The sequence below is a fragment of the Salmo salar genome, chromosome 19, assembly GCF_965601325.2.
Source record: "Salmo salar chromosome 19, fSalSal1, whole genome shotgun sequence".
Lineage (NCBI taxonomy): Eukaryota > Metazoa > Chordata > Actinopteri > Salmoniformes > Salmonidae > Salmo > Salmo salar.
This window is the reverse complement of record NC_138309.1, coordinates 57,987,583-58,015,036: the sequence shown is the minus strand read 5'-3', so window position 1 is coordinate 58,015,036 and position 27,454 is coordinate 57,987,583. Positions and strand designations below refer to the sequence as shown.

General features: G+C 44.7%; 1 protein-coding gene across 1 annotated transcript in view; it reads right to left on the bottom strand.

Annotated features, from left to right (window-relative positions):
* Positions 1-7,204: 7,204 nt before the first annotated feature.
* The window catches only part of tbkbp1 (TBK1 binding protein 1), a 66,492-nt gene continuing 46,242 nt past the window's right edge, over positions 7,205-27,454 (bottom strand). The window contains exons 6-10 of the mRNA XM_082965833.1: positions 22,989-23,191; positions 22,748-22,809; positions 15,451-15,566; positions 10,850-11,679; positions 7,205-10,219 (exon numbers count right to left, since the gene is read on the bottom strand). Coding sequence (XP_082821959.1) covers positions 10,091-10,219; positions 10,850-11,679; positions 15,451-15,566; positions 22,748-22,809; positions 22,989-23,191 — 1,340 coding nt within the window. The 3' untranslated portion in view covers positions 7,205-10,090. The remainder of the gene's footprint in view (positions 10,220-10,849; positions 11,680-15,450; positions 15,567-22,747; positions 22,810-22,988; positions 23,192-27,454) is intronic.

The following is a 27,454-nucleotide window of genomic DNA, read 5'->3' as shown; positions in this document are numbered from 1 at the left end:
GGACAGGCGGGCGGCTCTGGCGGCTCCAGACAGGCGGGCGGCTCTGGCGGCTCCGGACAGGCGGGCGGCTCTGGCGGCTCCGGACAGGCGGGCGGCTCTGGCGGCTCCGGACAGGCGGGCGGCTCTGGCGGCTCCGGACAGGCGGGCGGCTCTGGCGGCTCCGGACTGGCGGGCAGCTCTGGCGGCTCCGGACTGGCGAGACCCACTGGAGGCCTAGTCCTGGGAGGTGGCACAGGATGGACCAGGATGGGGAGACCCACTGGAGGCCTAGTCCTGGGAGGTGGCACAGGACGGACCAGGATGGGTAGACCCACTGGAGGCCTAGTCCTGGGAGGTGGCACAGGACGGACCAGGATGGGGAGACCCACTGGAGACCTGGTCCGTGGAGCAGGCACAGGACTGACCAGGATGGGGAGACTCACTGGAGGCCTGGTCCTGGGAGGTGGCACAGGAGGAACCGGGATGGGGAGACCCACTGGAGGCCTGGTCCGAGGAGGAGGCACAGGATAAACCGGGCAATGGGGGAGCACTGGGGTTCTGGTACAGACGCTCTTTACCCACACTCCAGGCTGAATGCCCACTTTGGCCCGGCACGGGCGGAGAGCAGGCATTGGGCGAACTGGACCCTCCCAGCTCTCTGGAGACACAGTGCGCAACGGCGGCGCAGGATAACCTGGACCGAGGAGGCGCACTGGAGACCAGACGCGCTGAGCTGGTACCATCCGCCCTGGCTCGATGCCTGCACTCACATGGCATTTGCGGGGGGCTGGTATGTAGCGTACCGGGCTTTGAACGCGCACTGGGGACACCGTGCGCTCCACAGCATAACACGGTGTCTTACCAGTACCACGCTGCTTCCGGTAAGCACGGGGAGTTGGCTCAGGTCTACCGCCTGACTCCGCCAATCTCCCCGCGCTGCCTCCCGTGTCCGTTGCGCTCCCTTTCCTCATACCAGCGCCTCTCAGCTCTCGCCGCCTCGATCTCCCACTGCGGGCGGTGATAATCCCCAGCTTGAGCCCATGGTCCTTTCCCGTCCAGGATTTCCTCCCAAGTCCACGACTCCAGATAGCTTTTCTCCTGGTGCCTCTCCTTGTGCTGCTCCTACCTCCGCTGCTTGGTCCGTTGTTGGTGGGTCTGGAAGGAGAGTTTACAGTCTAACCAGAGACCTAGGTATTTGTAGTTGTCCACATAAGTCAGAACTGCATTTAAGAGCAGTTGGAGGCCACGGAAGGAGTGTTGTATGGCATTGAAGCTCGTCTGGAGGTTAGTTAACACAGTGTTCAAAGAAGGGCCAGAGGTATACAGAATGGTGTTGTCTGGGTAGAGGTGGATCAGAGAATCACCAGCAGCAAGAGCGACATCATTGATGTATGCAGAGAAGAGAGTCGGCCCGAGAATTGAACCCTGTGGCACCCCCATAGAGACTGCCAGAGGTCCAGACAACAGGCCCTCCGATTTGGCACACTGAACTCTATCAGAGAAGTAGTTGGTGAACCAGGCGAGGCAATCATTTGAGAAACCAAGGCTGTTGAGTCTGCCGATAAGAATGTGGTGATTGACAGAGTCGAAAGCCTTGGCCAGGTCGATGAATAGGGCTGCACAGTAATGTCTCTTATTGATGGTGGTTATGATATCGTTTAGGACCTTGATCGTGGCTGAGGTGCACCCATGACCAGCTCTGAAACCAGATTGCATAGTGGAGAAGGTACGGTGGGATTCGAAATGGTTGGTAATCTGTTTGTTAACTTGGCTTTCGAAGACCTTAGAAAGGCATGGTAGGATAGATATAGGTCTGTAGCAGTTTGGGTCTAGAGTGTCTCCCCCATTGAAGAGGGGGATGACCGCGGCAGCTTTCCAATCTTTGGGAATCTCAGACGATACAAAAGAGAGGTTGAACAGGCTAGTAGTAGGGGTTGCAACAATTTCGGCAGATCATTTTAGAAAGAGAGGGTCCAGATTGTCTAGCCCGGCTGATTTGTAGGGGTTCAGATTTTACAGCTCTTTCAGAACATCAGCTATCTGGATTTGGGTGAAGGAGAAATGGTGGAGGCTTGGGCGAGTTGCTGTAGGGGGTACAGGGCTATTGATCGGGGTAGGGATAGCCAGGTGGAAAGCATGGCCAGCCGTAGAAAAATGCTTATTGAAATTCTCAATTATAGTGGATTTATCGGTGGTGACAGTGTTTCCTAGCCTCAGTGCAGTGGGCAGCTGGGAGGAGGTGCTCTTATTCTCCATGGGCATTACAGTGTCCCAGAACCTTTTTGAGTTTGTGTTATAGGATGCAAATTTCAGTTTGAAAAAGCTAGCCTTAGCTTTCCTAACTGCCTGTGTATATTGGTTCCTAACTTCCCTGAAAAGTTGTATATCACGGGGGTTATTCGATGCTAATGCAGAACGCCACAGGATGTTTTTGTGCTGGTCAAGGGCAGTCAGGTCTGGAGAGAACCAAGGGCTATATCTGTTCCTGGTTCTACATTTTTTGAATGGGGCATGCTTATTGGTGAGGAAGGCACTTTTAAAGAATAACCAGGCATCCTCTACTGACGGGATGAGGTCAATATCCTTCCAGGATACCGAGGCCAGGTTGATTAGAAAGGCCTGCTCGCTGAAGTGTTTTAGGGAGCGTTTGACAGTGATGAGGGGTGGTCGTTTGACCGCAGACCCATTACGGATGCAGGCAATGAGGCAGTGATCGCTGAGATCTTGGTTTAAAACAGCGGAGGTGTATTTAGAGGGCAAGTTGGTTAGGATGATATCTATGAGGGTGCACATGTTTATGGATTTGGGGTTGTACCTGGTGGGTTCATTGATAATTTGTGTAAGATTGAGGGCATCAAGCTTAGATTGTAGGATGGCCGGGGTGTTAAGCATGTCCCAGTTTAGGTCACCTCGCAGCACGAGCTCTGACGATAGATGGGGGGCAATCAATTCACATATGGTGTCCAGGGCACAGCTGGGACGGCCACAATAACATTTGACACAAATTCATATGAATACAAATTGCTGCTGAGGCAGAAGCCCGCTCTCAATCTTCAAAATACAAGAGAGAACATAATTTAGCCACAGAGGATCAATAGTTTCTAAAAAAGAACTGTGGATAAAGTTTTTTTCACAAGCACATACAGGTATCTGCCATAATAATGGAAACACCAACAAAAGCGTCTTAATAGGGTGTTGGTCCACCACGAGCTGCCAGAACAGCTTCAATGCAACTTGGCATAGATTCTACAAATGGACCTAAACCATGCCAGGAAAATCCACCCCACACCATAAGATATACTTTGTATCCCTCATTTACTCAAGTGTTTCCTTTATTTTGGGAGTTACCCGTGTGACCACAGTCGGGAAGGCTGCAAATTGGGCAACACGTGCACCAAATATTGAACAGCTTGTTGTTGGGGTCATAGACATATTATCCATAGAAAGATTTTGGAACCTATTACCCTGGAAATTTGACTGTTAAACTCATGGGTACACTAGCAATGGCTGTCAGTCCAAACTTGAATGGTAACTGCCATCTATGGATTATATTACTATGGTTAGTTCCAGCTGTCAGTTTGCCTAAATATAATATAACTCCCAGTTTTGAGCAAACAGCAGTACTGTTTTTCAAAGTATCTTACTTGAGATAGGCTATTGCTACCATGATCATCATTGGGTGAATCAGTCTGCCACTGGAAAATGTGTTTAGGAGCCTATTGTAGTCTAATATATACAGTAACAGTCAAAAGTTTGGACACACCTACTCATTCAAGGGTTTTTCTTTATTTTTTACTATTTTCTACATTGTAGAATAAGACATCAAAACTATGAAATGACACATATGGAATCATGTAGTAACCAAAAAAGTGTTAAACAAATCAAAGTATATTTTATATTTGAGATTCTTCAAAGTAGCCACCCTTTGCCTTGATGACAGCTTTGCACACTCTTGGCATTCTCTCAACCTGCTTCACCTGGATTGCTTTTGCAACAGTCTTGAAGGAGTTCCCACATATACTGTGCACTTGTTGGCTGCTTTTCCTTCACTCTGTGGTCAAACTCATCCCAAACCATCTCAAATGGGTTGAGGTTGTGTGATTGTGGAGCCCAGGTCATCTGATGCAGCACTCCATCACTCTTCTTCTTGGTCAAATAGCCCTTACACAGCCTGGAGGTGTGTTGTGTCATTGTCCTGTTAAAAAACAAATGATTGTCCCACTAAGCGCAAACCAGATGGAACGATGTATCGCTGCAGAATGCTGTGGTAGCCATGCTGGTTAAGTGTTCCTTGAATTCTAAATAAATCACTGACAGTGTCACCAACAAAGCACCCCCACACTAACACTACTCCTCCTCCATCCTTCACTGTGGGAACCACACATGCGGAGATCATCCGTTCACCTACTCTGCGTCTCACAAAGACAGCGGTTGGAAGCAAAAATCTCCGATTTGGACTCATCAGACCAAAGAACAGATTTCCACCGGTCTAATGTCCATTGCTCGTGTTTCTTGGTCCAAGCAAGTCTCTTCTTCTTATTGGTCTCCTATAGTAGTGGTTTCTTTGCAGCAATTCGACCATGAAGGCCTGATTCATGCAGTCTCCTATGAACAGTTGACGTTGAGATGTGTCTGTTCCTTGAACTCTGTAAAGCATTTATTTGGTCTGCAATTTCTGAGGCTGGTAACTCTAATGAACTTATCCTCTGCAGCAGAGGTAACTTTTGGTCTTCCTTACCTGTGGTGGTCCTCATGAGAGCCAGTTTTATCATAGCACTTGATGGTTTTTGCGACTGCACGTGATGAAACGTTCAAAGTTATTGAAATTGTCCGTATTGACTGACCTTCATGTCTTAAAGTGATGATGGTCTGTCGTTTGTCTTTGCTTATTTGAGATGTTCTTGTCAATATATGGACTTGGTATTTTACCAAATAGGGCTATCTTCTGTATACCACCCCTACCTTGTCACAACACAACTGATTCACTCAAATGCATTAAGAAATGTCGGACAATGACCCAACACACCTCCAGGCTGTGTAAGGGCTATTGTTTATATATATATATATATATATATATATATATATATATATATATATATATATATATATATATATATATATTAGGCCCTGCTTACAAGGCAGCAAAGCTTCAAACACAAAAGCAGAAGGGTTCATATGGTGAATACATGAAAGCCTTCTCAGAATTCTGTACAAATCTGGGAATACTTATGAAATGTTTTTCTGATGGCTGAAAAAAATACAGGATATGCAGACTATATATATATATATATATACGTGTGTGCGTGCTTACAGTGTTAAGGAGTTGTTTTTCATTAGAGAGCGAGTGTGTGGCATGTATCACTATTTGAATGGGTAAATAGATGTGTTTTCTTGGTACTGTAGCTCTTCAGTCCACCTCCTGTGCTCAGCTCTGCTAGGGGTTTGTGGTTAGGAAGGACCGGATGGGTGGGTGCTTTGAGTGTTCGAGTTCTTGAGGTATGACTCGAGGTTGAGAGCTGAAGCTAGGAAACGGAGGTGTGGTGTGGGGGTAGAGAGGGGGTTTTCGTCAGAAATACATACTACACCAGAGGATAAACATAAGTGTATTTGCTCATGTTTGAGGTCTCAACAAAAACGTGAATTTGCTTACGTCTGATTTGTAATAGGTGACAACTGGAGTTTAGGCTATTTTGTTTTACAGAGGAGGCAAGAAACAGAACAGAACAAGAGCTGTGACATTTTTGCTTTCTATATATACGGTGGTGTATGCTGTGGTGGAGTGTAGGCCTATGTGGTCCTGCAAAGGTTTTTCCGTAGATTCACCAATAACAAACAATCACACCGGACTGAGAGTTGTAAAATGGCTGAGTTGTAAAATGGCTGGCAATTTAGCATTTACAAATATACTGGCCCCTAAACCCACTATACATTTATTGCACTGTCAATGCAAACTAGTTATCAAACAACCTCACTTTAATAAAGCCGCAATATGTAACTTTTTGGGTGACCCGACCAAATTCACATAGAAATGTGTGTTATAGCTCTGTCATTCTCATTGAAAGCAAGTCTAATAAGAGGTTGATCTGTTGTATGTGCTCTATTGCTATGCTTCCAGTTCTTAAGTTTCGTTTTTGCGTCTTTTACTTTTGGTTTTGTACACCAGCTGCAAACAGCTGAAACTACAATATTTTTGGTTATGGAAAATATATTTCACAGCGGTTTAGATTGTACAGTGATAGTCTACACTATACTTGCTTGTTTTGTCACATAAACTGAAACGATTACAATTTTAGCAACCAGGAAATGGCGGAGTAATTTCTGCATAGTGCATCTTTAACCATAGTGGAATCATCGGAATTCTTTAGCTTGATACAACAGCAGAGCTCTACTCAAAGTTGATTACTTCTCAAAAAGTGTGGCATATTGGCAGCACATGTTTTCAATGTGGTGAGGAAAATGGTGTCACAACTACCTCAGCTCTCTCTCTCTCACAGTGTGTAGTCAGCACTGGGGCTGGAACAAATGAGTCTGATTACAGCTGCTGATGAGCCACTGCTTGTGCTGCACTGACAGCAGCATCCACAGTGCAACACAGCACACACATTTCATCACACACCTTGTGTGTGTTTTTTGTTTGTTTAACTATCCTTGTGGGTACCAGAAGTCCTCACAAGGATAGTAAAACAAGGACAATTCTGACAAGTGGGGACATTTAGGTTAGGTTTAGGATTAGGTTTAGGAGTTAGGGTTAGGTATAGTTTTAGGTTTAGGGTTAAGGTTAGGGTGCTGTTTAGATTAAGGGTTAGGGGTTAGGGTTAGGGAAAATAAGATTTTGGATGGTAATCAATTCTTTGGTCCCAGCAAGGATAGCAATACGAACTGTATGTGTGAGAGAGAGAGATTGGGTTCATGCCTATCTGTAACTTATAAAATAGACAGTAAAGAGGATGGATTGTGATTCCCAATGTGATTCCAACTGTCTGCTTCCCCCTTGTGCTTAGATTCCGCTCTGCAGTCTGGAGTGACTCAGGGAGAGATAGATAGGATAGTTTGGAAATTAGACACCGCAGCAGCTTAGTAAAGACTGGCCTGGACAACTGTTTATCTCTGAATATTAGAGATACACAAGAAATATGTATAGGTACACAATAAATGCTATCTTGACTACTAAATAGTATTTATTGCGTATCTCTACATAAGTGAAACCAACCAATTCTGAGAGTCCTTTCAGTGCAAGTTCCAGTTTATTTTTCAGAAAATGTAGATACATTAAGAAAAAGTCACAACTCCTTACGCAACTATTTTTAATTTTTAAATACATGTTGTTGAAAGTCCTTGAAATCCAGCGGTGCACAAAATACCTCCATGGTGATTCTTCTTCCTCATTAGTGACCCTTTAGCTTGTTAGAAAGATCTGTTGAGCTCTTATCAGTCAGTCGTCAAGGGTGCCGCAGATAGGGTTCTTCCACGCGAGGGTTTACTGTTATCATCAGATAAGTCACAAAGCTAGGAAGAGGGTTTATAGACTTCGTCAACGTCAGTGTTTGATCTAATTTGAAACTTGCCGGAGGATTTGCAGCAAAACTTACCTCTTTGTGGATAGTGGTTTGAGTGTCAGACTGTGCATGTGTGTGTGTGTGTGTGTGTGTGTGTGTGTGTGTGTGTGTGTGGGCCATTGCACTAACAACATACTGTATATACATTTGACTGCTTAACATTGTGAGCTGATAGGCGTGTTTGCTATGTACTACAGCTGCTGGTCAACATATTTTGGTCATGAATGCTTTCCTTAAAACAATATCATCTCTCCATTCCTATTTACATTGACATTTTAGTAATCTCTCCATTCATATCTGTGTATCATGTCTCCATTCATATCTGTGTATTATCTCTCCATTCATATCTGTGTGAACATGATATGCTTAATTGATACTTGGTCATCATCAAGAGAGATAAGTGTTTTTCCTGTACATAAATCTAATCTAGGCTTCTTTGGTTATGAAAGGGTACTTCATTCAAAGTAATCAAAAGGTACAATCCAACATGACATTCTGTACACAGCCAATGACAGACAATGTTGTCTTTGTGTGGGCTGGCTAACAATTGATACCATTATTCTAACTGCACAATCATATACATCACTGTTAGCTTCAAATGAGAATATAGATGTACTACCAGGGGCAGGAATGCGTGGGAACAGAGTTCCAAAAGTGAAATCATTTTGAGATGTAAAAATGTGTCTGTGTTTTTTTTTACATATTACCATAGGATTTTACATAGGTGAGTTTGATAATTTTCCACCCGTTTGTAGGCCTACTATAGAATATTTAGTAAACTATATATATATATATATATATATATAGCTCTTATAGTAACCAAACTATGGTGTTCTACATTTCTTCTTTGGTACATTACAAATTGGGCCAAGAATATGTCAAATGCTTATCAACAGCATTCTGTATTAGTCATGTAGGTTGTTAAATTGATTGAAGATAAGATAGCAAGAACGGTACTTCAAACCAGTATGTTATAAAATAGATTAATAGCAGAATATGATTTTTCTGTGTATATTTTAAATTGGTAGCCAGGATAATAGAGATTATTAATAGCAGATGTCCTGATTAAAGTTATTGACCACAGAAGAACTTGCATTAGGCTTACAATACCTGTCTGTACACAGCTTTACACAGAGTGATATATGAATATACATAACAGTATAGAATATTTGCGGTTTATAAAAGGCCACTGATTTGCTCAAATCAATGTATGGCCCTTGTGTTATTTCATTGTTCAACTTGCCATGTTGGTGAATTCTGAATATAATTTTGTCCAAAATTGACAACCACCTAAATGCATTGATGGATACACATTGACACATTCACATTGACTGTATTTACACAGGCAGCCCAATTCTGATCTGTTACACTATGATTGGTGTGTTTTGACATGTGTAAACGCAGCCACTGTGTCTCACCAAAATGTCAGATAACAATTATGTACAACATATTCGACTCAATTAAAAAAAGCGATTCCATAATATTACCCCGAACACTCACTCTGAATTTTGGAGGTTATATTTGAAATATCTATGTATAAGATACAAAATACTAAGTGTGCCAGTGTTGGACTGTAAGGATTGAGAAATGTTTTCTTTTGGACAAAAGTGATAAATAGTGTTCCACTATAAGTGTTTTCAGGTGGTTTCTTCAGGAAGACTAAAGAGACTCCCAGTTGAATCACTGTTATCATGTACAAATATTTTCCATGCGCTCTTCCATATAAGGAGTCCTCCTTTCCTACTATCTATATACAGCTGTGTGCAAGCCTGTGAGGGTGAAATGTCATCAACATTGTGACACATTATCATTTGGAGAAAAAAAAAAGAAAATATATCTTAAGATTTGTTTTACTTGTTACTGAACAGATATATCAAACTATACATTAAATGGAAAATATGGGGGGGGGGGGGGTATGCTTTAATATAGGCTCATTTAGGTTCATTTAAGGCGCTAAGATTCATATAGAGTTTTGATCAGGCCACAAGCCTAAAGATAAACTGCCTATGCGTTCCTTCCACTCCACTACAGAGAGGTCGTCACACCAACTACATGCCCGCCCTGCAGGACAAATTCATTTCTGCACACAATTAACACAGCCATCCTCTCTCCATAACATAACTCTGACTGCACACCGTAAAGCCCTGAAGAAAAAACAGACCTTGATCTATCCATTAGAGTCACCCAAATAATTCCAGGAATTCATTGTGTTGGTCTGTATTGCTGTACATAGGTAGAGAGGAAAGTAAAGCAGGACGCTTTACAGCAAATAGTACTGGTAAAGTGTGAGATATAAAAACAAATGGACTGCAAGTTGCCTGGAATGTCCCTGATCTTGCATCTGTCAAGGAAATTGTCTGTCATGAACCTCAACGCCATCCATGTCATTTCTTAAACCACCTATTTTTCCAAACATGCTAATAAACCCACAAAAAGCCCTCAAGTATTGTCAAACAAAAGCTAGCCAGCTTAAAAACGTAACAAAACCTAAAATAACTCCACAATAAGTAAAAAATAGTAGCAACTAAAAAGAGGGTGCAGTGCTGCCATGGCGATCAGATCTTGCTGTTCTCAAGGTGCGAGTCGATGTGCTTGATGAGGGCGTCGTCAGGGTAACCAATGGGGAAGATGAGCTGGCACAGAGGGCAGCTCCTCATGTCACTCTCTTCTGTCTCCATCCACAGCTGTATTCAAAGCGCACACACACACACACACACACACACACACACACACACACACACACACACACACACACACACACACACACACACACACACACACACACACACACACACACACACACACACACACACACACACAGCATTCAGGTCAACAAGCAGTGTGGGTCTATGGCAGGGCTGCTCAACCCTCGTCCTCGAGATCTACCGTCCTGTGGGTTTTCAGTCCAACCCTAATTTAACACATCTGATTCTACTTAGCTGCATCAGATATGCTAAATTAGGGTTGGACTGAAAACCTACAGGACAGTAGATCTCCAGGAAGAGGGTTGGGCAGCCCTGGTCTATGGCAACTATTCATTATAATATTTGGACCATTTAGATCATTTCATGAAGAAAATAAGCTCATATGTAAAGGTGCATTAGAACAAATGTCATGTGACACAGAGCATTTCCCATTAAATAGCACAGTGCAGGAAGGCATTAACAAGTCAAGGGCAGTTCTCTTTCAAAGACATATTTTGATTGAGGGGGATAAGAAGCTAACCTTGACCCATTTTACAATTTTAGAGATTTGTTGTGATAGAATAATGATATTCTACAGTATATTTGGGATAGAGTGTGTGTGTAACTCACATTGATGGAGGGCCAGGACTGGGCGTGCTCTGTCTGCAGGTAACTTGGCGGGTGGCAGGTCAGGGTGTTGGGTCTGGAGGGGATGGGGAAGGGCGAGCAGGACGCCGGCCCCCTCATGACCCCATGAGGCGACACATTGTTGGGCACGCCCAGCGTCCGTGGGGGGCTGATGGGGTGCGGGCAGGTCCACTCCTCCTCGTCTTCAGAGGACTGCGGCAGCTGGGGGGCGGGCGTGGGGGGTGGCAGGGGCTCAAAGTGCAGGTGAGACCTCGGAGAGACCTCGGACAGGGGGAAGGGCAGCTCTCGAGAGTGGCGGGAACTTTCATGGAGGCCCACCTCGCTGCCGGCCCTCTGCAGCCCAGACTGGGAACCTCGGAGCTGGCCTCCTCTGTGGGGGGACCCCCCATGCTGGGAGCCTCCATGCTGGTGCTGCTGATGCTGCTTGGAGTAGCTGGAGTCCCTGTAGGGCCGGGGCTTGGGCAGGGTGGACACGGGGTCCAGGCTGAGGCGCGGCGGCCGCTGGTAGGCCGAAGGGTCTGCGACCTCGGAGTAGCTGCGACGGCCCTGGAAGCTAGCCCTCAGGTGGTGGCTGGCTGGCCGGCAGGAGTAGGAGGCGGGCCCATCATTGATATCCAGCAGGGGCGAGCGTCGGTGCATGTCTGGGGAGAGGCGCTGTGGCTGGAGAACTGGGGAGCGACGCTGGGGGATGGGGGAGTGGTGCTGGGGCGGGATGGGGGAGTGGCGCTGGGGCGGGATGGGAGAGTGGCGCTGGGGCACAGGGGAGTGGCGTTGGTGATGAATGGGAGATGGGGGGTGGGATTGGCGTTGGACTGAGGAAACAGAAGAGACGGGGAGTCAGAGAGCAGCACACAAGACTGTCTCTGGAAGACAAAAGTTATTACATCTCGCCAAAATAGGACTAAAGCCTGTTGTTACTTGTTACTCATAAGTACAGTGCATTCGGAAAGTATTCAGACCCCTTGACTTTTCCCACTTTACTACAATACAGCCTTATTCTAAAATAGATTTTTTTTTTTTAAATGTATTCAACCTGGCCTGGTTTTTGCTCTGACAACTGTGGGACAGGTGTGAGCCTTTCCAAATAATGTCCAATCAACTGAATTTACCACAGGTGGAGTCCAATGAAGTTGTAGAAACATCTCAGGGATGGTCAATGGGAACAGGATGGACCTGAGCTCAATTTCGAGTCTCACAGCAAAGAGTCTGTATAGTCATGTAACTAAGGTATTTCTGTTTTCTATTTTTAATAAATTAGCTAAAAAAAACTATTAAAAAAAACTGTTTTTGCTTTGTCATTATGGGGTATTGTGTGTAGATTGAGATTTTTATTTTATTTAACACATTTTAAAATAAGGCTGTAATGTAACAAAATGTGGAAAAAGGGAAGGGTTTTGAATACTTTCCGAATGCACTGTACATACAGGTGGTTGGCAGGTTGCCTAGCGGTTATAGCGTTGGGCCAGTAAATGCAAGGTTGCTAGTTCCAATCTGTCAATCTGCCCTTGAGCAAGGCACTTAACCCTAATTGCTCCAGAGTTGCTGTCAAAAATGACTGTGACCCCACTCTGGGGGAGTTTGTATATCCCAAAAAATACATTTCCATTTCACACAGAAGGAAACTAATGCTGCAGGAAATGTGGATTATAATTAATGGACATTTTTGTAGGGGTTGATACATTTTTGTTAGGGCAAATCAAGTCTGACATTTTTGGTGGAAATTATAAACTTTAGAAGCCTTTTTTAACCTCAAATACACTACAATGAGTATTTTCTGTTGTGCAGGAAAATTCTCTGTGACAACAGAGTGATCTGTATGAAAAGTAACTAGGGCCAGGAGGACTTTTTGTCTGGTAACGTCTCTAGCAATAACACAGAATCAAATATATTTTTGATAATGAAGAAAAAGTGTATAATCTTTCATATCTACCATATCACATTATGCTATTTTCCTGAATAACATTTCTCTACTTCTTTCTACAGTGCGTCAGACACGCTGTGTTGCTCTGGATTTGCAATGCAAATATGTTTGTCTGATCACAAAGCATAAATCAATTCTCCACAAGCAGCGCACTCGACAAGATAGGCAAAAAAATTACATTTTTGAATACATTATTTTCCCCTCACCTAAGACACAGATCTAATTGAATGTTGACACATTTTACAGTACAGTATGAGATGCTTCCTGTAATCTTGCGACAGCTATCAGCAATTTAGCAACAAAAAAAGATGGGTGCATCGATGAATCAGAAGCATCTCAAAGGGGAAACATTTATGGTTCTGCGGTTGAGTGAAAAAAGGGTAAATGGTGTTCTTGAACTCTCCACCGAGTCTTGAAATAGAGAGAAAACAGAGACTTGAGAAAACAGAGACTTGAGGAGAGAACGTAGGTTTTTCAGCACACATACAGATGAAGGATCTTAATTTGATCAGTCTTTTGTTGCTAAGAATTGTCCTGCATAGCAGGAAATGCAAACTTGTAGTGTATTCAAGGTTTAAAAAGGCTTCTAGAGTTCGTAATAATAATTCACATTTCCTGTTGCTGCAGGATTATTTTCCTGCTGGAGCAAACTGGCTCAAATTAAGATCCTACATCTGTACTGTATATGTTGCTCTGCAACCCCAGGAGAGTAAAAAAACTGCTGTAGGCCTACTTACTTTACACTATACAGTGCGTTCAGAAAGTATTCAGACCCCTTGACTTTTTAAATTTTTCCGTACAAAAGTATGTGGACACCCCTTAAAATTAGTGGATTCGGCTATTTCAGCTACACCCGTTGCTGACAGGTGTATAAAATTGACCACACAGCCATGCAAACTCCATAGACAAACATTGGCAGTAGAATGGCCTTACTGAAGAGCTCAGTGACTTTCAATGTGGCACCGTCATAAGATGACACTTTTTCAACAAGTCAGTTCGTCAAATTTCTTCCCTGCTTGAGCTTCCCCAGTCAACACTGCTATTGTAAAGTGGAAAGTCTAGGAGCAACAACGGTTCAGCTGTGAAGTGGTAGGCCACACAAGCTCACAGAACTAGACTGCCTTGTGCTGAAGCGCATAGTATGTAAAAATCGTCTGTCCTCACTACAGAGTTCCAAACTGCCTCTGAAAGCAATTTCAGCACAATAACTATTTTCAGGAGCTTCATGAAATGGGTTTCCATGGCCGAACAGCCGCACACAAGCCTAAGATCACCATATGCAATGCCAAGCGTCGGCTGTGGTGTAAAGCTCGCTGCCATTGGACTCTGGAGCAGTGGAAACGCGTTCTTTGGAGTGAGGAATCATGGTTCACCATCTGGCAGTCCGACGGACAAATCTGGGTTAGGCGGATGCCAGGGGAACGCAACCTGCTCCAATGCGTAGTGCCAACTGTAAAGTTTGGGTGGAGGAGGAATAATGGTCTGGGGCTGGTTTTCATGGTTCGGGCTAGGCCCCTTAGTTCCAGTTCACAATGACATTCTAGACGATTCTGTGCTTCCAAATTTGTGTCAACAGTTTGGGGAAGGGTCTTTCCTGTTTCAGCATGACAATGCCCCCGTGCACAAAGTGAGGTCCATACAGAAATGGTTTGTCGAGATCGGTGTAGAAGAACTTGACTGGCCTGCACAAAGCCCTGACCTCAGTCCCATCGAACACCTTAGGGATGAATTGGAACGTCGACTGCGAGCCTAATCACCAAACATCAGTGCTCGACCTCTTTAATGCTCTTGTGACTGAATGGAAGCAAGTCCCCGCAGCTATGTTCCAACATCTAGTGGAAAGCCTTCCCAGAAGAGTGGAGGCTGTTATAGCAGCAAAGGGGGGACCAACTCCATATTAATGCCCATGATTTTAGAATGAGATGTTCGATGAGCAGGTGTCCACATACTCTTGGTCATGTAGTGTACATTCCAGTTCCTTGATAGTCTAGTTCATTGCTCTCTTTTCCGGTTAAAATTACCAAGCTGAGGGAGTGAGCTGTAAGCCGTAGTATACTGTATGTCCCATATCCTCCCTACCTTCGTTGTGCCCTTGAGCAAAGCTCTTTATCTGTAATTGCACCAGGGGTGTTGCTCTGCAGCAGCCCCCGTCCTTCTCCCATCCTGTGATGTGTGTGTTGTGTGTCAGGTTGGGTACTGTGACAGCAACAAATAAAAAATATCTACGCAATTGGGCCAATGAAGCAAGTATTGTTTTGTAAGGTGAGCATGACAATGCTGCTTTCAAGATGTATGTATATAGCTTGTTCATTACCCTTCCCAGTGTCTGTAAAAAAAAAAGCGTGCATTGAAACACATTTTTGGGTTGGGGTTTGTGGTAAAGAGGTAGCTGTTGATATGACAGAGGAAGACAAAAGGCGCTGCAGTTTGAAAGTTGTAAATGTTCCCAGCGGACAAAACTGGTTGCAACAACGTTATTATAGAGTATTTTGTGACGTCATGGTCAGGTTTAAAGGATATTTTTAAATATGTTTTTAAGACGTTTTTTAACGATTTTTTAAAATACATTTTTATTAAGATGTAAACTTCTGAAGGTATGTTGCTAACCTGGGCTAGCCTGTTAAATGTGGGCCATATATCCTTCTCTAGCGATGTTACTAACCTGGGCTATGATGCTCCTGGGAGGTCTTCTTCAGGATCTCTTTCTGTTTGGAGCTCAGTTTCTGCAGACGTCCCAACTCCTCAGTTAGCTCTGTGTAGGCTAGTGCCAAATTCACCCTGCAGGGGGAAAGAACCGAGTTGATCAACCAATCAACCAACCAATCAAACAATCAAAATCCCCCTTTGAAATCATTCTACTGATATTGCTTTCAAATGTGTGTACCCACTGAGGTTACCTGACTAAATACATTCTAGTTTTCAAAATGTCTATGGTTATTTACACTTGACATCTATCCTACATCTATCTAAGCAGTTCCTAGATGCATTCCTTTCTCATCTCCAGATTGACTGTATACCAACTACATTGTTGATATCATTGCATAATATAGAGTATTTTTTTGAATACCAATCATATTAATCACACATGAATCACACCATTGTAAAGTAGTCAGACGTAAAGCAGACAGCCAGCTGCCTCAACATTACACCCAGGCATTTTCCATGATAACGAGGCAGCTATTTCAAACAACTCTGTTACAAGGCAACACGGGTGGTATTTGAAAACATAAAAAGAGCAAAAAAGCAGTGGTTGTGGTAGATGGCAGCAGTGTGTATGTGCTATCCAGCCTATGATCTGATAAAACATAGCTTATCTGAGCTCAAAAACAAATTTCACATAAGACTCTTGTGATTTACTTGAACATTGATGATGGTGGTAGATAATATGGTGATATGACAGAAAATGAACACACATCCTATTGCGTGAGGTGCTAGTTATGGAAAATGTGAAGCTTTAAAAAAGAAAAGAGTCTGACAATTCTGATCTTTTTTCCACTAATTGGTCTTTTGACCAATCATATCAGATCTTTTCACATCAGATATTTTTCTGGAGCTGATGTGATTGGTCAGAAGTCCAATTAGTGAAAAAAGATCAGAATTGGTCTGCTGTGTAAACGCAGCCTATTGGTATTTGCTGTGTGATTTATTTGACCTTTTATTTGACCTACCTCAGCAATGTTTTAATATTATTTTATTTTACAGATGATAAAATTAAGCGGTGTGGTAAATCAGACTGCATTGAAAAATAGAGAGTGCATCTTTTATCTCATCTTTTATCCGACGGACTAATCTGGGTTAGGCGGATGCCAGGGGAACGCTACCTGCTCCAATGCGTAGTGCCAACTGTAAAGTTTGGGTGGAGGAGGAATAATGGTCTGGGGCTGTTTTTCATGGTTCGGGCTAGGCCCCTTAGTTCCAGTTCACAATGACATTCTAGACGATTCTGTGCTTCCAAATTTGTGTCAACAGTTTGGGGAAGGGTCTTTCCTGTTTCAGCATGACAATGCCCCCGTGCACAAAGCGAGGTCCATACAGAAATGGTTTGCCGAGATCGGTGTAGAAGAACTTGACTGGCATGTACAAAGCCCTGACCTCAGCCCCACGAACTGACTTGTTGGAAAGGTGGCATTCTATGACGGTGCCACATTGAAAGTCGCTGAGCTCTTCAGTAAGGCCATTCTACTGCCAATGTTTGTCTATGGAGATTGCAGGGCTGTGTGCTCGATTTTATACACCTGTCAGCAACGGGTGTAGCTGAAATAGCCAAATCCACTAATTTCAAAGGGTGTCCACATACTTTTGTGTATATTGTGTATGTTCGAGTCACGTCAGGGACAATTTTAGCATTTTAGCTAACCTTTTTCCTAACCATAACCTAATTCTCTTAACCTGCTACGTTAATTCTCCTAACCTGCTGCACAAGTTCTCCTAACCTTTTACGAAAAGTAACTTTTGCTAGTCAAAACCGGCAGGCCTTCTCTGACAACATTGTTAGTCTCCACTAATGCAATACACCTATATCTTTGATCTTTATCCCAAAGAGAAACAATTACTGTATTTAGCCAAACAACAAAGATCATGGACAATAATGTATGAACCACGTACTGTATTATAATTTCAACCAGGTATATCGCCACTAACGTCATACAACATTTTAAAATGGGGAGGAGGGAGGAAGATCGGTGTCAATGTGTACCCAAACAGATCTTATAAAGCTTATCTGCACTCTCAAACTCATTTCAATAAAGCCTTCTGTGTGTTTTACTTGAATCTGACTCCGCTTCCTCTACATAGTGATGGTGGAAGATAAGAGAAATATGGTGTCAGACAAACACTGACTTCCCATATACTTCAACTGCGCGACCAGTAATTGAGCAATTGTAATAATTGTAATACATCCTATATGGCCATGAGAAGTCTCAAATTATGAGTACTCTCACAACCCACTGTACGTAGAAGGGAGAGGGAAGCACATGCAGTACCAATAGAAAACATATCACATGTTGCATGGAGTTTTTTTAACCAGTAAACATCACCAAACACTAAACCATCAGATAATGGAAATTACAGTCATCACTTGTCATTATTGTGAATCTTTTCCATTTCCCTCAATAGTTCTCCTACCTACATAATCGGTCTTCACCATTTATTTTTCAGGAGAATGATGCTGCCACCACAAATGAATCATAGCTATGGAACATCTCAATGTTTATCTAAGATACAATTAATTTAATTTCTATTTAAAGATTTATGAAAAGATATCATTCCACAAAATTCTGTCATTTTGGTCACAGAGACATTTCATTCATAAGTTCCACCAGTTAGTCAGTAGAATCAGTTGTTCAGACAGGCCTACACCTACATTTATGCATGACCCAGACAGAGTGGGTCATGCATAACACCTTCACAACAATCTGAAAATACAATAGATCATCCATAACTTACAGGAACTGTGGAAACCATTGATGACATTGGGAAAAAAACAGTCCTCTTCTTCCCAACTGCCTCTATCCAACTCTTTCATGTATATGGAAGTACCTGTATTCGCTTTGAGTTGAAATCCCCTTACCTTCTTTTACAGTCCAAGGGGAATGTCTGAGTGACAGTTTCCAGTCTCTCGCCATTTTTTCACACAGAACTGTATTTATTGACTGTTTTGACATATGCAACTCTTCCTTTTCACACTTCGGCTCACACAAGTCTCAACGTCGCCTGTGCCTTTTGACAATCTTTGAAAAGATGGCTTGGAAAGCAACACATCTCACTCACAACACCTTGTGCAATATCTTATGTGTGAACACCTCTGTTGGTTCATAAACACTGCCAAGACTTCAATGCGCTGCATCCCCCTTCGTTTTGGAAAAGCTTTTTGGAAGTGTTTGAGTCTGTGTGTGTGCAGGGATTGGCAAAAATTACAAAATACAATTACAAAATACCAATACCAAGCTCAATATATCAAAATAAACTACAAAATACTTGTATTTCGAAATGTATTTAATTAAAATACATGTATATTGTATTTTAAAATACAGAAATACATTTGCAAGAAGCCAGCCCAAACAGCAACAACATTCTCAGTAACAGTTATAGACACATTTTATTTGCTATGACTGTGATATGTTGTTGTTTATCTGACTTAGAAGTCACTCTGGATAAGAGTGTCTGCTAAATGACCAAAATGTAAATGTACTGTATATGTATTAAATGAACATACCAAAATGAACTGCAAAGCACACTGGGTTTATTATTGGCCTTGTTTCAGGGCAGAGCTCATTAGATTCATATTCAGCATGATATGCAATTGTTCATTTTTAAATGTACATTTATATTGAGTTCCTTTAGTAGACACTCTTATCACACCATAGTGCCATCAGACTTCTGATACCAATGCAGGGTGAACGAGGGCCACAAAATGGTGAATCGCTATAAAAAAAAGAGTATTGAAAAGTATTTAGTATTTTGAAAATACAAAATGCAACTCTCGAAAGTCTCTTGTTACAAAATACATTGGAGTGTAGTTCAGCACAGTGTAATACAAAATACAAAATACTCAGAAGTAAATCAAATGAATATTTCAAATACATGGAACAAAAATACACATCTGTGTGTGTATGTGTTTTCATGCATGCCTTTTCTGTGTGTGTGTGTGTGTGTGTGTGTGTGTGTGTGTGTGTGTGTGTGTGTGTGTGTGTGTGTGTGTGTGTGTGTGTGTGTGTGTGTGTGCATGTGCCTGTGTAGGAGGAAAGATGATGACTGTTATATAGCGAGGAAGAAATTCATGACAGCCAATCTATATGCTGGTTGTGTGTGGGAGATTAAGTGCGTGTGTGGGCCGTATGAGCTGGATTTGACCTCTGAGCACATTTTAGAGCGTATGGACTGTAGGCTTGCTGTTTCTGTAACTACTACACAGTTTCTTGGCCTGTATGCTCTAACATCTATTTTGCTCTGCTATTGAGTACGGCCTGTCTGCTCTCACTCAACTGTAAGAAATGCAGATCCTAAATACAACTCAACATATACATACACCATATAATTTCTCAGTAAAAGTTCCATTTGGTCAATGATATTTAATAACAAAAAGCAATGGATGACAAATTCTGGTATGTAAAGTTGCAGAGGCAAAGGTAATAAGGCCCCATAGCCCTCTTTAGGTCTCTGATGAAGATAAGCACTAAATGAGTGCTGGCTTTCGACTCTCATGTCCACAGCCTACACAGTGTCAGAAGTTACCCACTGGGCACAGACTTCAATGTCTAGTTTCGGTTGAGGAGCCAATTTACATGAATTCAACGTGAAATCAACCAAAAATATCACCATGTCATTGGATTTAGGTTCAAATTTGGGTGAAAAAAAGACAAAATGCCCTTACGTTGATGACTTTTTGCAAAACCAATCAGTTTTTTCGAGTTGATTTAATAACATCATTGATAGATTTTTTGGGATGAAATTATGTGGAAATAATGTTGATTCAACCAGTTTTTTCCCAGTGGCTGTAATAACACATGATCTACTGTATACTATGTGTTGTTCCTTACAGTTGGCTCTTTGTCTTTCTGAATTTGTTTTACATTGAAAATGTGATCTCCATACTATGGAACTGAACAAAGCAATTACAATTGTCAGCAATTATGTCAACCAAGTCAAGTTCATTCCAAAACAATCTACACAATCAAATGAAGGCATTCAATAATCTCTACATTTTTCCTGACCATTTGAAGCCAATTATAAGGGTCTGTTGGATATCATAAGATGAATGCACCAATTTGTAAGTCGCTCTGGATAAGAGCGTCTGCTAAATGACGTAAATGTAAATGTGAGGGCCAAACTGTTGCTCTTCAGAACATGCAACACACATGACCAGTTCCACATGAATCTGAGCCATTTACAATAAATGAGAGCACTTACAAGAAGTCAGCTGCCATTCAGAAAGAAAATTACAGCTAACAGGTTGGTTGGTGAGTAAGGATAGGAAAGCAAGATGTGACTAGAAAAGTAGTAGGCTTCCCCTCCCAGGCCTCTAGCACACTCAACCTTAGCCATTCTACCATACACTTTACTTCCACTTTCTTATCGAAACAGTGTTTGCATTTCACTCCCCTCAAACTTGTCGTGAGTGTGGTTTTGCACTAGCTTGTGGGCGAGCTGTGTGTGGCATGACTGTGTCTAGGACAGGGGTATTCAACAGGGGTCCACAGCGTGAGTTTTGGTTCCTCTGAGAAACAACAAATGACGACTGCTGTATGTCAGGAAGCTCTTGTGCCCACACTGCCCTCTATTGTTGTATTATATATTACCACACAACACACAACTAGGCTCCTCATCACAAGTCTGTTCCCCCCATTCAAAGAGACTGAGGTTCACATAATTATCCAGTGCAAGGCTTATGGGCATAGCCGTGGGAAGGAGGGGTGCAAAAATCGGAATATTTTTTTTGATATATACGTTATTTTCCGAAAACAATATGTAATATTTTTTCACAATAGTGCACTGGGCATTTAATAGTCCTGTATTAGCAGACCGACGTAAACATCTTCAGCGCGGGCAAAAAGTGTTTCCAGGACCCCCCCCCATGAGAAAAATTGCACCATCCCCTCTCCCAAACTATAGTGAACAAAAATATAAACGTGACATGCAACAATTTCAAAGATTTTACTGAGTTACAGTTTATATAAGGAAATCAGTCAATTGAAATAAATAAATTAGGCCTTAATCTATGGATTTCACATGACTGAGAATACAGATGTGCATCTGTTGGTCACAGGTAGTGGCGTGGATCAGAAGACCAGTTAGTATCTGGTGTGACCACCATTTACCTCATGCAGCGCGACACATCTCCTTCGCATAGAGTTGATGAGTCTGTTGATTGTGGGCCTGTGGAATGTTGTCCCATTCCCCTTCAATGGCTGTGCGACATTGCTGGATATTAGTGGGAACTGGAACTACCTGTCGTACAGGTCGATCCAGAGCATCCCAAACGTGCTCAATGGGTGATATGTTTGATGAGTATGCAGGCCACTGACGAACTGGGACATTTTCAGCTTCCAAGAATTGTGTACAGATCCATGCGACATTATCATGCACGGACTACAATGTATTCTACAATGTAGAGAAACAATAACAATAAAGGAAAACCCTGGAATGAGTAGGTGTGTCCAAACTTTTTACTGGTACTATACGTTGGAGGTGGCTTACAGTAGAGAAATCAACGTTCAATTCTCTGGCAACAACTCTGGTGGACATTCCTGCAGTCAGCATGCCAATTGCACTCTCCCTTGTGTTGTGTGACAAAACTGCACATTTTAGAGTGGCCTTTTATTGTCCCCAACACAAGATGCACCTCATTAATGATCATGCTGTTAATCAGCTTCTTGGTATGCCACATCTGTCAAGTGGATGGATTATCTTGGCAAAGGAGAAATGTTCACTAACAGGGATGTAAACAAATTTGTGCACAATATTTGAGAGAAATAAGCTTTTCGTGCATATGGAACATTTCTGGGATCTTTTATATCAGCTCACAAAACATGGAACCAACACTTTACATGTTGCGTTTATATTTTTGTTCAGTGTACTTCCCGCGGCTATGCTGTACTAGTAGCCAACTGTACTAGTAATACATCAAAGAATGTATATGTGATGGAAAGGCCATTATTCTAGGCAGAGTTCAACTTTAAGACGGTCCTGGAAAAGGGCTCATTTAGGTTTTAATGAGTTCCTTAAAGGTTACCTTAGTCAGACCAAACCGTTACACCCTCTAGACTAGAGTCTAGACCTTCAGATATGGGTCAGGTACAGCTCCTAGTGAAACGTTACTGTTTACTACTATTCTCTCCCTCTTATCTCTCTCCGTGTCTCTCTCTCCGTGTCTCTCTCTCCGTCTCTCTCTCTCTCGCAGTCTAAGAGGTTGCAGGTCTTATGGAAGTGTCACACAGTAAATGGTTGTTGTCTTCACTTACTGCTCATCTCCCACCTTCTTGATCCACTCCACATCACACTGCTCACACGACGAAGTCATTTCCTGCCGAAGTAGAGCGGGAAAACAGATTAGCATGCAGGTGCTCGAAGCAAGAGCCAAGCGAGAACAAGAGTTAGACAGAACTGACTATGCTTTAGAAAATAGAGGGAGAATGTACCAGTTTGTAAGACGTACCAGTGTGTTAGGTGTGTGTGTGTTAGGTGTGTGTGTTGTTCACTGACCCTCTCTATGTGGTTGTTCTGGATCTGTTTCAGCTCCTCCTGCAGTCTCTCACACTCGGCCTTCACTTCCTGTTCCCTCTGACACGCCCCCTGGGCCTGGTGCCGCGCCCCCTCTAGCTCCGCCTCCAGACGCTGCAGCTTCAGGTCTGACAGAGTGTCTAGACTACGAGAGTTCTGTAGGGTCAGCGCAGGACAGTCCAGCACTGCGGAGGGGAAACGCAACACCAACACATGATCAATCTAGAGGGATTTAATTATACCAGGGTTTATACCATTCATCCTTATACTTTGCAGCGAAGGGATAAGGGATAGTGATGTGGACTTCCAGCCAGATAAGAGCTCCACGTATCTTCATTCTCCACCTGGGTGGAGGAGCGTGCATGGGCACAGCCTCGGACACCAGCTCATACAGACGCCGTCACTGAGCCAGTAGCTATTGTGATAGAGGAGTCGTCTATCTCATCTCACCATCCACCTCACACAGGCAATGACACACTGACACTGGAAAAAAACACATACACACAACTCACACTGATAGAAAACACACAAATCCTTTCTAACACAGTATATTGCCCACACTCTCTTGCACGCAACTTCTGAAATTACATCAAACGCACACATTGGTGTTTATGTACAAGTCACAGCTGAATTACTAGGGCTGGGATCATCAACTAGATTCAGGGTCAAATTCAGCCCGCGGTTCGCCAGTTAGAGAACTAGACTAAGTGGCTTTCCTTTTTATTTGAATGTGTACAGGTCAGCCTGTGGTTGAGGCAGTAGTGAACAGTAGTGTACAGAATAATACATTTCAACATGTAATGGTACTAAAGCATATCATGAACGCTTTCCATCTGAATGACAACCCTTCACATAAATACACCTCGGAATGACTCAACAATAAGAGCCGTATTAACGACACATTTCATCAGCATTTTGCATCCTTTTTACTAGGGGATCACAGTGCAGTCCTTGTGACTCCATAGCAGCTGTTCTCTCCAGTAGTGACCTGCTACCCAGCATGCTTCACTCAGCTGGAGTGGGTGGTACTGGCTAATTAGCATATAGGAAGCAGCAGGGCAAGATGGGAGAGTTGGCCAATAGTAATTCTGTTTCCCCAAATCAATTTTGGTTGTCGTGAGTCTGGTGAGAGCGGGAGGTATCTAGCCAGCGGACAGTGGAGAGAGGTTGAGATGGCGGTAGCAGAAGTATTGTTTGAAGCTGAGAGCACGTTGAGTACAGTTAGTGAGAAAGATGAGTGGACAACAGTGAAGTCCAAGAATGGAACAAAAAGGAAAAGATGGTTGTGGATAACGAGTCTGATGAATCGTTGCTTGTTGGAGTGCGTTTTTTTGGATAAGGATGTGTCATGCTCGTCGTACGAACTGGAAGCATACTCACACCAACGTGCAGCGTGATCTGGGTTCCACATATTTTATTAAAGTGAAACGCAAATAGGGAGGGTGGGGGGGTGATTAGTGTCGGTGGCGGCTCTGGTGTGGGACGAAGAACCTGCTCAGCTCGCGGATCCACCATCTTTGGTGGTGGCTCTGGTGCGGGCCGAAGTACCCACTCAGCTCGCGGCTCCGCCAGCATCGGTGGCGGCTCTGGTGCGGGACTGGACGCCGTATCTGGACTGAGCACCGGCGCAGAAGAAGACTCCGGCCATGGAGTAGGACTGGACGTCGTGCCTGGACTGGGCACCGGCGCAGAGGAAGGCTCCAGCCTTGGAGCGGGACTGGACGCCATGCCTGGACTGGACATCGGCGCAGGGGAAGGCTCCGGCCATGGAGCTGAGTTGGCCGCCGGGCCTGGACTGGGCACCGGCGCAGAGGAAGGCTCCAGCCTTGGAGCGGGACTGGACGCCGTGTCTAGAAGCGCCGAACCGTGGACCTTCGCAGGAGGTACCGGACCGTGGACCGTCGTAGGAGGTTCCGGATCATTGACCGTCGCTGGAGGTTCCGGACCATTGACCGTCGCTGGAGGTTTCGGACCGTTGACCGTCGCAGGAGGTTCCGGACCATGGACCGTCTCAGGAGGTTCTGGACCGCGGACCCTCTCAGGAGTTTCTGGACCGCGGACCGTCTCAGGAGGTTCCGGACCGTGGACCGTCTCAGGAGGTTCCGGACCGTGGACCGTCTCAGGAGGTTCCGGACCATGGACCCTCTCAGGAGGTTCCGGACCGTGGACCGTCTCAGGAGGTTCTGGACCGTGGACCGTCTCAGGAGGTTCCGGACTGTGAACCGTCGCCGGAAGCTCTGGACTGGGAACCGTCGCCGGAAGCTCTGGACTGGGAACCGTCACCGGAAGCTCTGGACTGGGAACCGTCGCCGGAAGCTCTGGACTGTGAAGGCGCACTGTAGGCCTGATGAGTGGGGCTGGCACAGGACGTACTGGGCTGTGGAGACGTACTAGAGACCTGGTGTGTAGAACCGGCATCAATGGTACCGGTTCGATGACACATCTCGCACGGCAAGTGGAAGGCTCCAGCCTTGGAGCGGGACTGGACGCCGTGTCTAGAAGCGCCGAACCGTGGACCTTCGCAGGAGGTACCGGACCGTGGACCGTCGTAGGAGGTTCCGGATCATTGACCGTCGCTGGAGGTTCCGGACCATTGACCGTCGCTGGAGGTTTCGGACCGTTGACCGTCGCAGGAGGTTCCGGACCATGGACTGTCTCAGGAGGTTCCGGACCGTGGACCCTCTCAGGAGGTTCTGGACCGCGGACCCTCTCAGGAGTTTCTGGACCGCGGACCGTCTCAGGAGGTTCCGGACCGCGGACCGTCTCAGGAGGTTCCGGACCGTGGACCGTCTCAGGAGGTTCCGGACCGTGGACCGTCTCAGGAGGTTCCGGACCATGGACCCTCTCAGGAGGTTCCGGACCGTGGACCGTCTCAGGAGGTTCTGGACCGTGGACCGTCTCAGGAGGTTCCGGACTGTGAACCGTCGCCGGAAGCTCTGGACTGGGAACCGTCGCCGGAAGCTCTGGACTGGGAACCGTCACCGGAAGCTCTGGACTGGGAACCGTCGCCGGAAGCTCTGGACTGTGAAGGCGCACTGTAGGCCTGATGAGTGGGGCTGGCACAGGACGTACTGGGCTGTGGAGACGTACTAGAGACCTGGTGTGTAGAACCGGCATCAATGGTACCGGTTCGATGACACATCTCGCACGGCAAGTGCGATGAGCTGGCACAGGATCTCCTGGGCTGTGGAGGCACATTGGAGACCTGGTGTGTAGAACCGGCATCAATGGTACTGGTTCGATGACACACCTGGCATGGAAAGTGCGAGGAGCTGGCACAAGACGTACTGGGCTGTGGAGGCGCACTGGAGACCTGGTGCGTAGAGCTGGCACACATGGTACCGAACTGGTGACACACACTTCAGGGCGAGTGCGAGGAGCAGGCACAGGACGTACAGGACTGGTGACACGCTCCTCCAAATGCCTGCGTTGCCGCATACTCCTAGCCAACTCCATTCTCCGGTATCCCTCCCCTTGGGTCGACCGACCACCTCTCCATCTCCTCCCATGTTGTCACTGGCTCACTCCCCGGCTCCGCTGACCACCCCATGTGCCCCCCCCCCAAAAAAAAATGGTGTTGTCTTTTGGGCTTTCTACATGGCCGCGAACCCTGGCGTCGTCGCTGTCCTCCCTTCTCTCCGTTCGTCTGCTTCCAAGGAAGGCTTTCGTCTCCAGCCATAATTTCCTCCCAAGTCCAGAATGTCTTCTCCTCCTTTATCTCCTCCCAAGCCCAGGATACCTTCTCCTCCCGGGCACGCTGCTTGGTCCTGGTGTGGTGGGATATTCTGTCATGCTCGTCGTACGAACTGGAAGCATACTCGGACCAACGTGCGGCGTGATCTGGGTTCCACAAAGAATAAACTATGAAACACACCCTTCTCTCCCTCCACTATATAAGCCCTTGACGAAAATGTAACCTCCTGTTCCAAGGACGATAGGACGACGGTCCATACGTTAAAAAGGACTAACATGTCAACTACAGAACTAAGCCAACCTTGGTTGTGAATGGTATGAACTTTGAACTCTTATTCACTAAAGAAGTGAGACCTCCTAGCCGTTGAGTTAGCAACAGCAGCTGTAAACGTGGGCTAGGAAAGGACGGACGACGTATCCAGTCTAACACACAACGAAGATACTACAACGTATCCAATTTACCACCAGAGATATTCTTCCAAGGACAGGAAGATCTCTGTTGGCCAACACGGCCAGCATCTACGACCAACCTACCGAAGCGCAGCTCAGAGTAAATATTTATTGCATTTTCCTTTTCCAAATGGGCGGTAATTTAGAATGCATAAGATACTGTATTTACGAAAGCTTAGCTTCTCCCTTTGTTCCTCAGTCTTCCCGCTCTTTCATTCAAGCCCAACCCACTCTCTTTGTGTAACAAGCCATCATACAGGTTCCGTCCACCAGGGACGTTTTCTGTATGACATAATTTGCATTCT